The sequence below is a fragment of the Glandiceps talaboti genome, chromosome 2 (genome assembly GCF_964340395.1).
Source record: "Glandiceps talaboti chromosome 2, keGlaTala1.1, whole genome shotgun sequence".
Taxonomy (NCBI): domain Eukaryota; kingdom Metazoa; phylum Hemichordata; class Enteropneusta; family Spengelidae; genus Glandiceps; species Glandiceps talaboti.
In genome coordinates this window covers 27,783,924-27,796,599 of record NC_135550.1, presented here as the reverse complement: position 1 = coordinate 27,796,599, position 12,676 = coordinate 27,783,924, and the positions used below count along the sequence as shown (strand labels likewise).

At 38.2% G+C, this 12,676-nt stretch overlaps 1 protein-coding gene across 1 annotated transcript; it reads right to left on the bottom strand.

Annotated features, from left to right (window-relative positions):
• Nucleotides 1-2,031: 2,031 nt before the first annotated feature.
• LOC144446238 (uncharacterized) lies at nt 2,032-7,270 on the bottom strand. Its single transcript, XM_078135993.1, has 3 exons — nt 3,535-7,270; nt 2,889-2,912; nt 2,032-2,342 (listed from the first exon to the last, which is right to left on the bottom strand). The coding sequence occupies exons 1-3, from the start codon at nt 7,268-7,270 to the stop codon at nt 2,032-2,034; spliced, it is 4,071 nt and encodes a 1,356-aa protein (XP_077992119.1).
• Nucleotides 7,271-12,676: the final 5,406 nt, after the last annotated feature.

The following is a 12,676-nucleotide window of genomic DNA, read 5'->3' as shown; positions in this document are numbered from 1 at the left end:
CCTTACCGATGATTCTGGACAGCCTATCCTTTTCCATTTCCAATAGCATTTTTAACTCATGTTTTTTCTCACTATTTTAATGGGCTTTTTAACAGGGGGAGGTCATGTTTTAGAGAAAGAAAATTGAGGAAGGGTAATTTTTAGCAAGACGGAATCAGAGGGGGGTGTCACATTTTACACATAGGCCCCGACCTGATTTCCCCCACCCCTGTAATTACTGAAGACTCCCCTAAGCCCGGCTTTTCGAGCATGGACTGCTAGTACACCAGCGTGTCATACCAAAATTGATCTTTTTAAAAATATTATGTCTTTATTTCAGGCCAGCAAGATGTCCCATAAAAATATAAAATCATACAAATACACAAAAAAGAAGGACAGAATAATATTAAACAAGCAATTACCTTGTACTGTACATGCCATTCCTACTATAATGGCCAAAAAATGTATGCGTCCGAGTCAATGCAGATTCGAATTAAAGTATTGTTACTCTCTAGAATACGTCTGTTGTAAATGTATACAACAGCTTTCGGTGGCGCGAATGATGTAAAATTCAAAGCACTTCTGGTTACACAGATATTACTAATGCTGACTGCAACTCTTAGGACAAAGATTAACCGCACTGTATTCCTAGTACTGTAGTTACACCGAACATTTAAACAATACACTTTGTATTAAAAAAACAACTTCTAAAACGTGTGCATTTCACCTCCTCGGAGCAATGACTAAATTTACGAACAAATAACATTTGCCCTAGCATAAAAAGACTTAAGCTCCCTCCGCATATAAACTTCGTCATCCCCAGTGGAAGACATAATATACCCGGGGTACTTTTTAGAGGTTACAAAACTTCAATTGCTTCCCGTACAATAAACATAATAGGGATCCGAACCTGTTTCCAAAATAAACAAGCATACATTCAGTTTCTATAGTGTGGAAAAGAATGTCATGCTGTTCACAAATCTTAAACAAGATTTGACTGAAGGATAAATCAGTATTAGGTCATCCGCATAAAACAGGTGGTTGGCAATTTTGCCAGTCACGTGACACCTTACTCCTGCTGACTGGAGCTTTTTACTAACTCCATCCACATATACAGCAAATTGACGAACCCTATTAATAACACTAAAGGGGTCGATTCCACTGAAGCCCAGCGACTACGATGCCAAAATGGCAATATTCTAACTATGAATGAAGGAATTTTTCTATTGACCAGTTTTCTAAACATGGTCCAGTGATTCATCCTATCAAATGCTTCCGTTGCATCCATAAAACAGGAAAAACTGGCGAATTATGTCTCTTATAAATTATTGTATTTAATAGTATTGTAAGCAGTTTTAGTAAAAAACGAATGATAGTGTATAGTCACAGATCCAGCGACATAGACAGGCTGTATATCGGAAGTTATGGGATATAGTGTTAGTATTCAATACTTTCTCTTCAGATTACACGATTTGTCAACTTCCACATGATATATGGAAATTAGTCATGCTCACAGGTTTTGATTCACTCCTCTGGGGGGGGGGGAGGTGGTACTCTTTGATTCTAGATTTTCCAACGAAAAGTCGACCCATGTTTAGCTGTGGAAAAGTTATCCATTTTGGCAGCACATACCCGTATACCTTTCTATTGGAGTACCCCCCCCCCCCCATGGTTTTGATAATGGGATTCAGTGATACGAAATGTTTAGCAAAAGTTCATAGTCACTCGTAAAATGATATATATAGAAATGCCGTAACTAGTACTTGGATGATAATATATATATATATATATATATATATATATATATATATATATATATATATATATATATATATATATATATATGTCTTTGTCTGTCTGTCTGTCTGTCTGTCTGCCATACTAGTATATGTATGTATGTATGTATGTATGTATGTATGTATGTATGTATGTACGTACGTACGTACGTATGTACGTACGTATGTATGTATGTATGTATGTATGTATGTATGTATGTATGTATGTATGTATGTATGTATGTATGTATGCAAACTGCCATTTTGTGTCGTTCGATCATTCTTGCATTGCCATCTCCAAATTGTCAAGATCAAGGTCAGATATTTCTGTTGCTAAGTCTCGCTCTCCAATGACTTTAAGGGCCGTGGTCAGCTTCTCTGCCTGTGGTTTGACAATGGCGGGTGTTTGGATTCGTTCTTTCCATTTCCCCAACAGCAGCTTTAGTTTTTCCCTCATATCAATGTCTCTTTGTTTTTCAATTATCTTGACTTTCTCTTCTGGAATACCAAGATGTGGTGCCAGGTCCTTCCACTTTTGTGGGTCCAGTTTGGTACTGATAATATCTGTGGCTGTTGACACCATTCTTTCTGTGAGGAACAAGAGATCCCATGAGATACCCCCCAAATGGACTAACATTGACAAAGTACAAAGTTGCCCATTTCTGTCATCTTTTCCACAATGGAAATTGTTACATCTATAGTTTTATACCATTAACGATTTTAGCGTGTGAAGTAAGAGTCTCGGTGAATACGTTACTCAGCTGCATCAAAGTCTAGATCCAAATATCAAATAGCTTATATCTTTTTAAAAAAGTACTGTTGTGCTACCTAAATTCAAACTCTCTACTACTCACTCACTCACTCACTCACTCACTCACTCACTGCCTGCCTGCCTACCTGCCTACGTGCACCTAGATCTACCTACATGCCTACCTACCTACCTACCTACCTACCTACCTACCAAACAACGGACTTACAAACAGACATGTATCAGGGAAAAACACCTTATTTTCCCAGCCAAATACATATACCACTGCACGTGCTTTTGTCAAGTAAAGTAGTGTTTTGTGGCTCTTAACTTTAGAAATATTATTTTGGGTCCCGTTAGTGTAAATTACATGTGATCATACTTACGGGCGACAGCATGATCCGGTACACCTGTGGAGATGAGTTTGACAACTTATTAATATTAAAGATACTTATTTAGTATGTAATGAAATACAAATGGTAACTGTAAAAAAAGATCAAAGTTAACAACGACACCACTTTGTTCAACAGTCTATACAGCTGTAGTTTACAACTTCGACATTTTGTACTTGATAGGTATTTTCTCGAAGTTGTAATATTGTTAATACATGAACTAGATGTTTACATAAAGAATCTGACCACTCACCAGGATCACCTTATGAAACTAGGTGCAATTGTTTGGTTGTTCTGATTATAAACTGTATCGTTAGTCGTACTAGTACAGGGCAATGTCGTGTAAACTTATGAGACAATATCGATACAATGTTCATACACTTGATATCACTGCGTAGGCGGCCTTTACCTGGAAATTTACCAGTTAGCCATGTCAAAAATGGTTTCAGTTTAAATAGTCATCAGTTCTGTGTGATGACAAAATACAAGCCCACCGCAGTGATACATAAAGGTGTGTTGTAACAAACTACAATGTGCTGGTAACATTTTGTAAAATTTGACAGTTTAGAGAAAATTGGATTCTTCTTTTCAATTGATTCTGTCACTTTTCAAAATGCCCATAGCAGAATTGGTTGCTTACCTTCTTTCCTATATTTACATTCATTCATAATCTGTGAGACTTCTGATTCATCCTTGGGGTATGATTTCCAGGAATGGTGTACTGCACTGTATGGATGTTTACATCCGACACCAGCTGGGCATATCACTCTCATGTGAATGGAATACGTCAGGGAGGACCATGTATTTTTAATACCTTCTCGCAAACTGTCCATGAGGTTACCATTCAAGACACTGAATGTGTGTTCTGGATCATTGACCATAACTGTTCTTAACATCAGTGTCTTGGGGGGTCCTTTCTGCTGTATTATCATTGTACCGACCCCTTGAAATACAACATGTGCACTGTCCATGCCCTCTTCCCTTACGTTTTTGTGTATGTTGCAGACCAGGACGCTTTTAAGTCTCGATGGGTAATACCATGGAAATTCTATGAGGGTTTCCAAAACTGGTTTGAAGTTCCACGGGTTATTGATGGCTTTTTTCAAGTATGCCGGAAATCGAAGTATTCTGGGCAGGATTCCATCACCATCACCTTCAGAATGAAGGAAGGCATCTTTGTTAGCTTCAGCTGGTACTTCATAGCAGATATTGAATCCAATTAGCATGTCGAACACCAATGATATTACATCGTCATCCAAGTCCAAATGACCCAGCACACATTCTCTGATGACGTCATCTGATAGAACTGCCTTGTTGTCGAAGGCTTCCTTCACCACTGAAAAACGTACACTTCGGTAACCTGGTGGAAAGCTCTTCACGTCAAGGAAACTGTCCTGAGATTTCTCAAAAATCGCTTGAAGTACATCTCTGAGAAAGTCGAGGTTATGAAAGATATAACCTTTTAGACTGGATATTTTGACATATTGCTGAAGTACGCCGATGCGCTTCAGGTAGGCAATAATATCTCCTGTGTCTTCTGTCTTGAGACCGACTTTCTCTAGAACTTCTCCGAATTGAGACAGGGTAAGAGCAACTCTCTTAATTGGATCATCATCATCCCTCATTTCCACCAATAGTTTTTCAACTTGTAGAAGTTTAAATACTGAAGGTGCAACACCATTTCTATACAGAGAGCTATCAACACCGGGAAGCAGACGATTCTGTGTATTGCTCACAATTTCACAAAGTTTATCTCTACACGCGTACATTTGGTTGTCATCTATGTTCTTCCCGATTGTAATTATATCTTTCGGAGAAGACGATATCAGCAATGCCTTAGATTGTCGTCGTTGATACTCGCTGAGCAATTTCTCCACTTTAATTCTGATGCTACCAGAAGCTTCTTCCAACTTAACTTTAGTTAGTCTGTCTGTGTGGGTTCCAATTATGACCACCAAAACTTCACCACCGATAGAAGCCAGGATATCCTTGATCCACAATCCTATGCATTGGTGGAAGCTGTCATCTGATGATGGTTTGTACTGAAGCAGATTCACTGTAAGGACGTATAACGAATTCTCCGTGTAAAAGAGTGGATACACCAAGTTCACGTTGCCACTTCCACTGCAATATGTAAGTTCAATATCAATATCATCTTCAATTGGCCAAATGACACGATCCATAAATGCTAGCTTATCTAGGACTTTCTTCTTAATAATGTGTACATCTTGACAATCTTCTGTCACTTGATGTTCAGAGACTTCATTTCCCTCTTGGAAATGTTGGGAATTTTCTTCGCCTTTATTTGTATCATCTGTGGTATTGGCCTCTACAGTCAAGTCAGATTCTCCATGTTTGAACTCTCCAGGTGGTCTGTCACTGAGAGCAAGGAGATTCCTCATCAATGTAGCCTTACCAGCACCCTGTTTGCCTATGAAGAATATCTTTCCCCTTCTAATCTTAGAGAGCTCAGGTGCTTCAGGTTTGTTCTGTATCTCTCTAACCATTTCCTTCAAGGTCTTTGCATCGTCAGACTTTGGAACATCTCGTAACAAGTTACCACTAACAGACACTTCGGCTCCGGATGTGTCTTCAAGGTTTACAAGCACAGAAGGAAGGAAGTATAGTTGGTTGTCTGAAACGTCGACCTTCTTCAAGCTTTGTAGACTTTCCATTGCCTTTGGGACAGACCGTAAGCGGTTGTCACTGACATCCAGTGTTTGCAGTGAAGTACTTTGTTCTTGACTTTTAGTATCCATGGAAATCGTATGAATTCGGTTCCCCTTGGCAGCAAGCTCTTGAAGACTTGGATGCTTAAAGACATGTGCAGGTACTATTATGATATCGTTGTTTTCTATTTTCAGAGACTGTAATTTCTTCAGCGTTTGTATTTGTTCAGGTATCTCCTTCACATTGTTGCCACCAATATCCAATTCTTCAAGATGAATACTGTTGAAACACATTTCTGGAACGGATTCAACCTCATTGTCCTTTAGGCTTATCCTTTTTAGATGCATTGCTTCATTTTCATCACCAGAGATATCTTGAAGGTCCGTATCAGTGATTTTATTCCCGGACAAATCAACATCCACCAATCTATTGAAGCGTTGGATCTGTACGGGAAGGCTTTCCAAGTTGTTGTTTGACAAGTTGAGTCTTCCAAGCTTTTTCAGGTTTAGGTCTTCGGGAATATGTGCTATCTTGTTTCCTTCTAAGTCAAGATGTTCCAGGTTCTTAGCATGGCATAGACTATCTGGAAGTTTCTCAATGTGGTTATCCTTAAGGGACAAAGTCTTTAACTTTGACATTCGCTTGAAGTCAACATGGTCGATGACTTTCAGTTCATTATTTTCGAGATTTAAAGATTCCAAGTGTGGTTGAGCTACTTGTCCCGGAAGATAGCTTATGCTATTGTTTTTTGCCGAAAGACTACGCATTTCTGTTTTCCTGAAAGGAATCGCTTCAACACCATCAACAGCATTGTTGTCGATTTCAAAACGCTTCATTCTTGTGAGGTTTTTGAAAGATGCTACTGGTAGACTTGTTATGGTATTATTGTTAAGGATGCATACTCTAAGTTGTACTAGGTTTCCAAAGGTGTCAGGAACAGTTTTGATATCATTGTTTTCCGCATTTAGGTATTTGAGACGTGTCATAAGGGCAATTGTATGCAAGGCACCCTGTCCACCTTCTACTACGTCTTTGTCCATATGATTGTTGCTGAAATCTAGCTCTTCAAGAAACTTCATTCGTGTGCCAATCTTTTGTACAACACTCAGATTGAGCACACACATTTCAAGGTCTACTGTACCAAGTTTTAACACCTTTAGAGTTCTTGGCATTGTTGCAAATACTCCCTCGTTGATGGACACGACACCATTACGACTCCAGTCAAGACTTCGTAGTTGCTGTAGTCTACGAATCTCAACAGGAAATTGAGAAAGGTTGTTGTCAGCCACCAGCAAATGCAAAAGGCGAACAACTTTAAATAACTCTCCAGAGAGAATGGAAAATCGGTTCTGACTAATATTCAGATATTGCAGCTTTCTAGCTGTTCCGATTCCATCGAGTCTGTCCAAATTATTGGCCGACAGATTGACATGAGAGAGGTATGGTAACTCAAAGAATTCGTACGAAATCCACCTTAGCTGATTGTTGCTAAGATCTACATGTCTCAAGCCAGTAAGTTCAACAATTTCATCGCTTATTTCTTGAATCAAATTGCTGGATAGGTTTACAGTTTTGATGTCTGTCCGAGATTCATCGATGAGTTCATCAGGAAATGCTGTTAGCCCTCCATGTTTTGCTGAATATACTGGCTCTGGTCCGACGATTTCAGTAGTTTCAGTAGTGTATTTAGAAGCTCCGAATCCCATATTCTGTGTACTGCATTTACAATTCTAAACCGACCATGTTAGTTTATATGAAGAAAGGTTCCTAAGAAAAAACCCAGAAATTTACTTATTAGGCTAGGGTCAGAATTTACGGCAGGGGTCCTCGGGAGAAATGGGGGGGGGGGGCATGAACAAATTTAGGGTTCAAAGGGGGCTGCGAAAATTCTGATGGTCTGAAAGGGGGGCGGGCGAAATATTTTGCTCATGATTTGAATCAAATTAAACCTCAGGAGCGGTCATTTACAGAGTAAATTTAAAAATAATTCTCGCAGCATCGCCGCAATACTTTATAAAACCTAGATTCATTAATGAGTTGGTGACAGCCATGCTAATGTATTTGTGTATGCCTTCCTCTGTCTTTCTGTCTGTCTGTCTGTCTGTCTGTCTGTCTCTCTCTGTCTCTCTCTCTCTGTCCCCCTCACTCTCTGTGGAGACTTTCTTGAACATTCAAACCTCAGGATCAGTCGTTTACCTTGTACTTTGCAAAATTGGACACTTCATTTACCTACCGTACATTTAATTATGGGGCAGTTAATAGCCAAGCGAAAGTATGTTTCTGCCAAAATATAACTTAACGTGTAGGTAATATAGCCATACAGTTGCATAATAATGTATTAACTTGAGTAAAATTGGAGTATTGTAGACAGGTATAGGATACAGCTCAATGTGACACCTTTTTCACAAAGCCCGTGTATATTTGTAAAGAAATCTCTCATTGTTATGTATGGATGCTGAAGTTGATTTCCACCTCTGAAGTGTGTGTGTGTGTGTGTGTGTGGGGGGGGGGGGTGTTACTGTATAATAACACATAAAAATATGTTTTGCCGAGAGGGGGGGGGGGGCTACGAAAATTATTGGTTTCATTTTTTTGAGAGCGCGAAGGGGGGGGGGGGGGGCTGCGAAAAAAATTTGACCAAAACAATTCTTCCCAGCCCTCCTGCCTTAAATTCTGATCCCAGTCTTAAATCGCTTACATATTAAAAAGCTACATGTATATGTTTCAGCGTGAAAGTTTGGACAATTATAAGCTAGCAATCATCATACAGCACTATTTCAATTGGTGAATGAGTTTTTTGTTTTTTTAATTGGTGATTGAGTTCACCAAAATTAATGTGAGGAGGAGGTAAAATCATGATATAATGGTTGAGATGTTGGTGAAATGGTTGTAATGATGTCGATGACGTAGTGGTGATGATGACTGTGTTAGTGGTAATGCAATGGGGAAGTACAGTGAAGGTGATGGTGGTGGTGAGTGTGTAATGTTAACGCAGTATTGGAGGTGCAGTGGAGGAAGTGGTGGTGGTTTGCTGTGTAGATAACCCACCACTCAGCTAGAGTAATGAGACTAAGCCCATAATGCATCGATTTGAACGTGTTCATGATATTCGACCATTATCAGCTGGGAAAATTAACAAAGTGTAGAATGACTGACCAAAGAGTAACTCGACACTGTGTTTGGTCATTTCGGCGATATTATTACGTTACACATGTGTATGAGTGTGTGTTACAGTTCATAAGGTTATCTAAGGTGTCGGTGTCTAGTCAAGATAGATATATTGCAATGCATTGCGCAAGTTTGCCAGGTTTTATTCCAACTCTGAAAAATTGCAAAATGTAATCTTTGGAAATTAAACATTAATCATAACGACTTCATACTTGGCATCACCCAATATTAACGATTGCATCTATTACAGTCTGTAAAGTATGGAAACAATCCATATTTTGATGCATCACGAACAATTTATGAGTGATGATGAATGACGATGATGATGATGATGATGATGATGATGATGATGATGGTGGTGGTGGTGGTGGTGGTGGTGGTGGTTATGATGATGATGATGATGATGATGATGATATTTTAGTGGTATAAGTAGTAATTCTGGTGGTAATAGTGGCGATAGTGATGATATTGGTGGTAGTGGTGTTGGTGTCGGTGTTGGTGGTGGTGGTGGTGGTGCCGGTGGTGATGATGATGATGATGCTTGTGGTACTTATGATGGCGTTTTCCTGGCAACAACGATGCTGGTATTGACTATTGCAACGACATCATTCGTGTCGCGTGTGTCTGTTGTTTCCATAGTGTTGTGTTTCCTGGTATTGCTGAATAAACCTACGTGTGATGTTACTCTATCAATTTCTACTGCACTCAAGGGCTTTGAACCTATTATCAGCCCATGTCACTCTGTTCGACTGGAAATACAACTTACTTTAGGTTGTTTGGCTGTTGTGTTAGACAACCCCATGGCAACAAATAACATTAACCAGATTCCTGGTGAACTTTTAACACCCAACTCTTCCTTTTCTATTTATATGTATCAATTGCTGACATAAAGGTCTCCCACAGAGCAGCCAATGTCGGAAGATATATATCATATGTATGATGAAAAGACTGTGCTTTCTTTTAACACCAGTTCCTCTAGTAGGACGACATTTAAGCATATTCTAATCAACATCGTTTATGGTTATAAAACGGCGTCTATACCGTGACCAAGTGATGATAACTTTAGGTCAACTTGTATCGTTGCTTACAGTTACGTGTCAACCGAAAGAAACAAATCAATGTATTTTAGTCACCATGTCCAGTCTGTAGTCGTGAAATATGTATCGCATAGTTTTGTTTTCTTTTTAGGAAATTGTGTGTAGTCCTCGAGTCGACCTCGACTGTAGATTTTGAAAAGGCAAGAGTCGGAAAGATATCGAGGGTACATCTTTCTTCAAACAAAGCTAAGGTATATGTGATTAAATTTTTGTGATGTAAGTATTGACTGGTGCTATAAGTATCCTGGAAGATGAAATCGCCCAATGAACTTTTCCTAGACTTTTGAAATAGTTTGTATTTTTATCAGCTTTTTCAATCCCTAAAATCTATTTCGTTTTTTTAAACTAACGTCAAACCACACGTAATACCAATTAGTTGATAGATATTAGAATGCTCTCTTCATTACCTGTTAATCCGTTACTCATAAACTAGAGGACAGGTACGTGTCAAAGGGATGCTCTCCAAAATGTTTGAGTCTACAATATAGGTAAGATAAATCTTGATAAGTACAGCAATATATCATCACCTTTAGCCGATAGCCGATCTACAGGTGTGTCAACAGCGTTAACGTCGGAGTCACACACAACACTCAAATAGGAAGGCTATAACAACCAAACAACAAATTGTACGTTTTTGTTTATAATCTAAATTATTTTATTTGCACATAATCTAAATGATAAGAACTCATTACTTTATATAAATACAGCAGTATTATCTGGGTCGTCCAATTTGGGGAATGGGCAAGTTTATTTGATGATACTGTAACCAGAGCAACCACTGATTAAAGTAACTCTATCATGAACTTATTCGGACGTTTGCTTTACCAGATTTAGCCTTGGTTGTTATTTGCACCATAGTCATGGTATATATTTTGGTACTAATGTTTTTTTTTTAAATTTGATACGACATTTCCTATCTTATTGTTAACCGTCTTTAACACCCCATGTTCACACTTGACCTTGCTGATATTCAAAATTGTAAAACATGAAATCAAACCAGCCTGCAGTCGGAGGACACTTCTAGAGTGTGGTCACTGCCAGGAAGGTAAAATAGACAACCCTGTTGATGAGTAACGCACAATACTGTAATTACACTGTACTGATTAAAGTAACATTTTGGATGAAGTTGCCAACATGAAAAGTTTCACGATTCGGCTATTTTGATTCGGCTATTTTGACTTTCATATGAGAGAAAATGCAAATTTATAATACTAGTATCTTCGTATATTTATACGTATTCAGCTTGAATTCTTTGTATTAGATCATTTCTAAAGGCCAGACTGAGAAATGATGACATTCACAAATCTATTATTCTGTTCTAAATATTCTATATCAACAATTATTCTAGATGTCAATGTTCCAATCAATCTAATTTCTATTTTATGCAGTCTCTTAACCAAATATGTACATGGTTATGGTTTCCCCATTAAACCACGTATTCCTTGAAGTTCTTAGTTAAAATGTAAAAGTAATTTGCAACAAATGCATTGCTCAATCGATATACAAATGTTTACTTGTGAAGCCTTTGTCTTACATTATGCTGACACATCTGACCTATGCACTGGCAGCTGTCCACATGATTTAGTACATAACTTTAATACCAAAGTATATGTCACGCATATTGTAATTTCCATGGTTACAACATGAACACTTCTTCGTCTTGAGGAAGTATTCATCTAATAATTCGCGATGGAAAATAATTATGATTTCCTTGTGAATTGTGGAGATAGTTTTGACGTTTCGATTCATAGTGTTTATGAACGTTTTGTACACAGAAAGGCAACATGCGGTGATATTGTTATTTCTACAGCCCAGTATACTTATCTACAAAGCATACATTGGATATTTTAGACGTGTATCTTCGTACGATCGCCTTTGGTGACACATTTACATGACTTTTAAAGATCTCTAAAGAAAAAATTTTGAGGTGAATTGTGGGTAGAATACACGAAATATATTGGGTTAATGGAACTATTGGCAGGTAAACCATGATATTTAAAGCACCAGGCGTGGACGAGTAAATTAGATGTCTAAAATATTCTAGCATTATCTATAAAGTACTGGACGTGTTGACGATTTTGTTGTTGGCAATAATAGTATGATACGAATTGCTCATGGGTCAATCATACGGACCAGGTACCACACACAGACATTGAATTCAAGTCAACTCATTAACTTTATCTATCCCAAGTGGACAATTCGGCGAAATGGCTAACTATCGACGTAGAGAAGACTAACCTTAATTCTTGTAACAACCAATGATCTAGTCATAGTAGGTACTACTTCTGTAGAAGGTACAAATGAATAGTACTCGATGTTTCAGTTGCAATATTACCACAGCCATGTCAGGTAAATAGTAGGTTTAAAGTGAGGGTGGCGTGATCAAGGTAGCCCAGAGACAAATCAAACAGACGACGTTAGTCTTGCAAAGGGTCTGGTTAAACATCAATTAATGTCTGCCGAAAGCCAATTATTCAACTGTTTCCTTAATCATTATACATAGTTATTCACTGTAATGTTAGCAACGATGCGATGACGGGTGATCAGAACGTTCCAATGTCCAAAAGCTAAATACTTTGACGATCTATCAACTATTTTCACCCCCTTTGTGATTGCTAGATATGTAACGACGCCTCTTTATGAAATGAAGTGCAATTCATCTAATAGTGGATGACGTAAGCACATTATTGTAATATGAATAAGATGCGAGGAAATAATATGAAGCACACAAAATATTAGTAGTTTTATTTATTATTGTGACTTGCATCTAAAAAGATTGCCAAGCCAAATGGATTTATAATATAATAGTTATCAACTCAAAAATTACATCATATGGAACGAGACACC

Coding starts and splice junctions, on each gene's coding strand:
- LOC144446238 (XM_078135993.1), bottom strand. CDS start 7,270: ATGGGATTCGGAGCTTCTAAATACACTACTGAAACTACTGAAATCGTC. Junction 2,913..3,534: donor ATGTAAATATAGGAAAGAAG/GTAAGCAACCAA, acceptor TCATCTCCACAG/GTGTACCGGATCATGCTGTC. Junction 2,343..2,888: donor ACCGGATCATGCTGTCGCCC/GTAAGTATGATC, acceptor TGTTCCTCACAG/AAAGAATGGTGTCAACAGCC.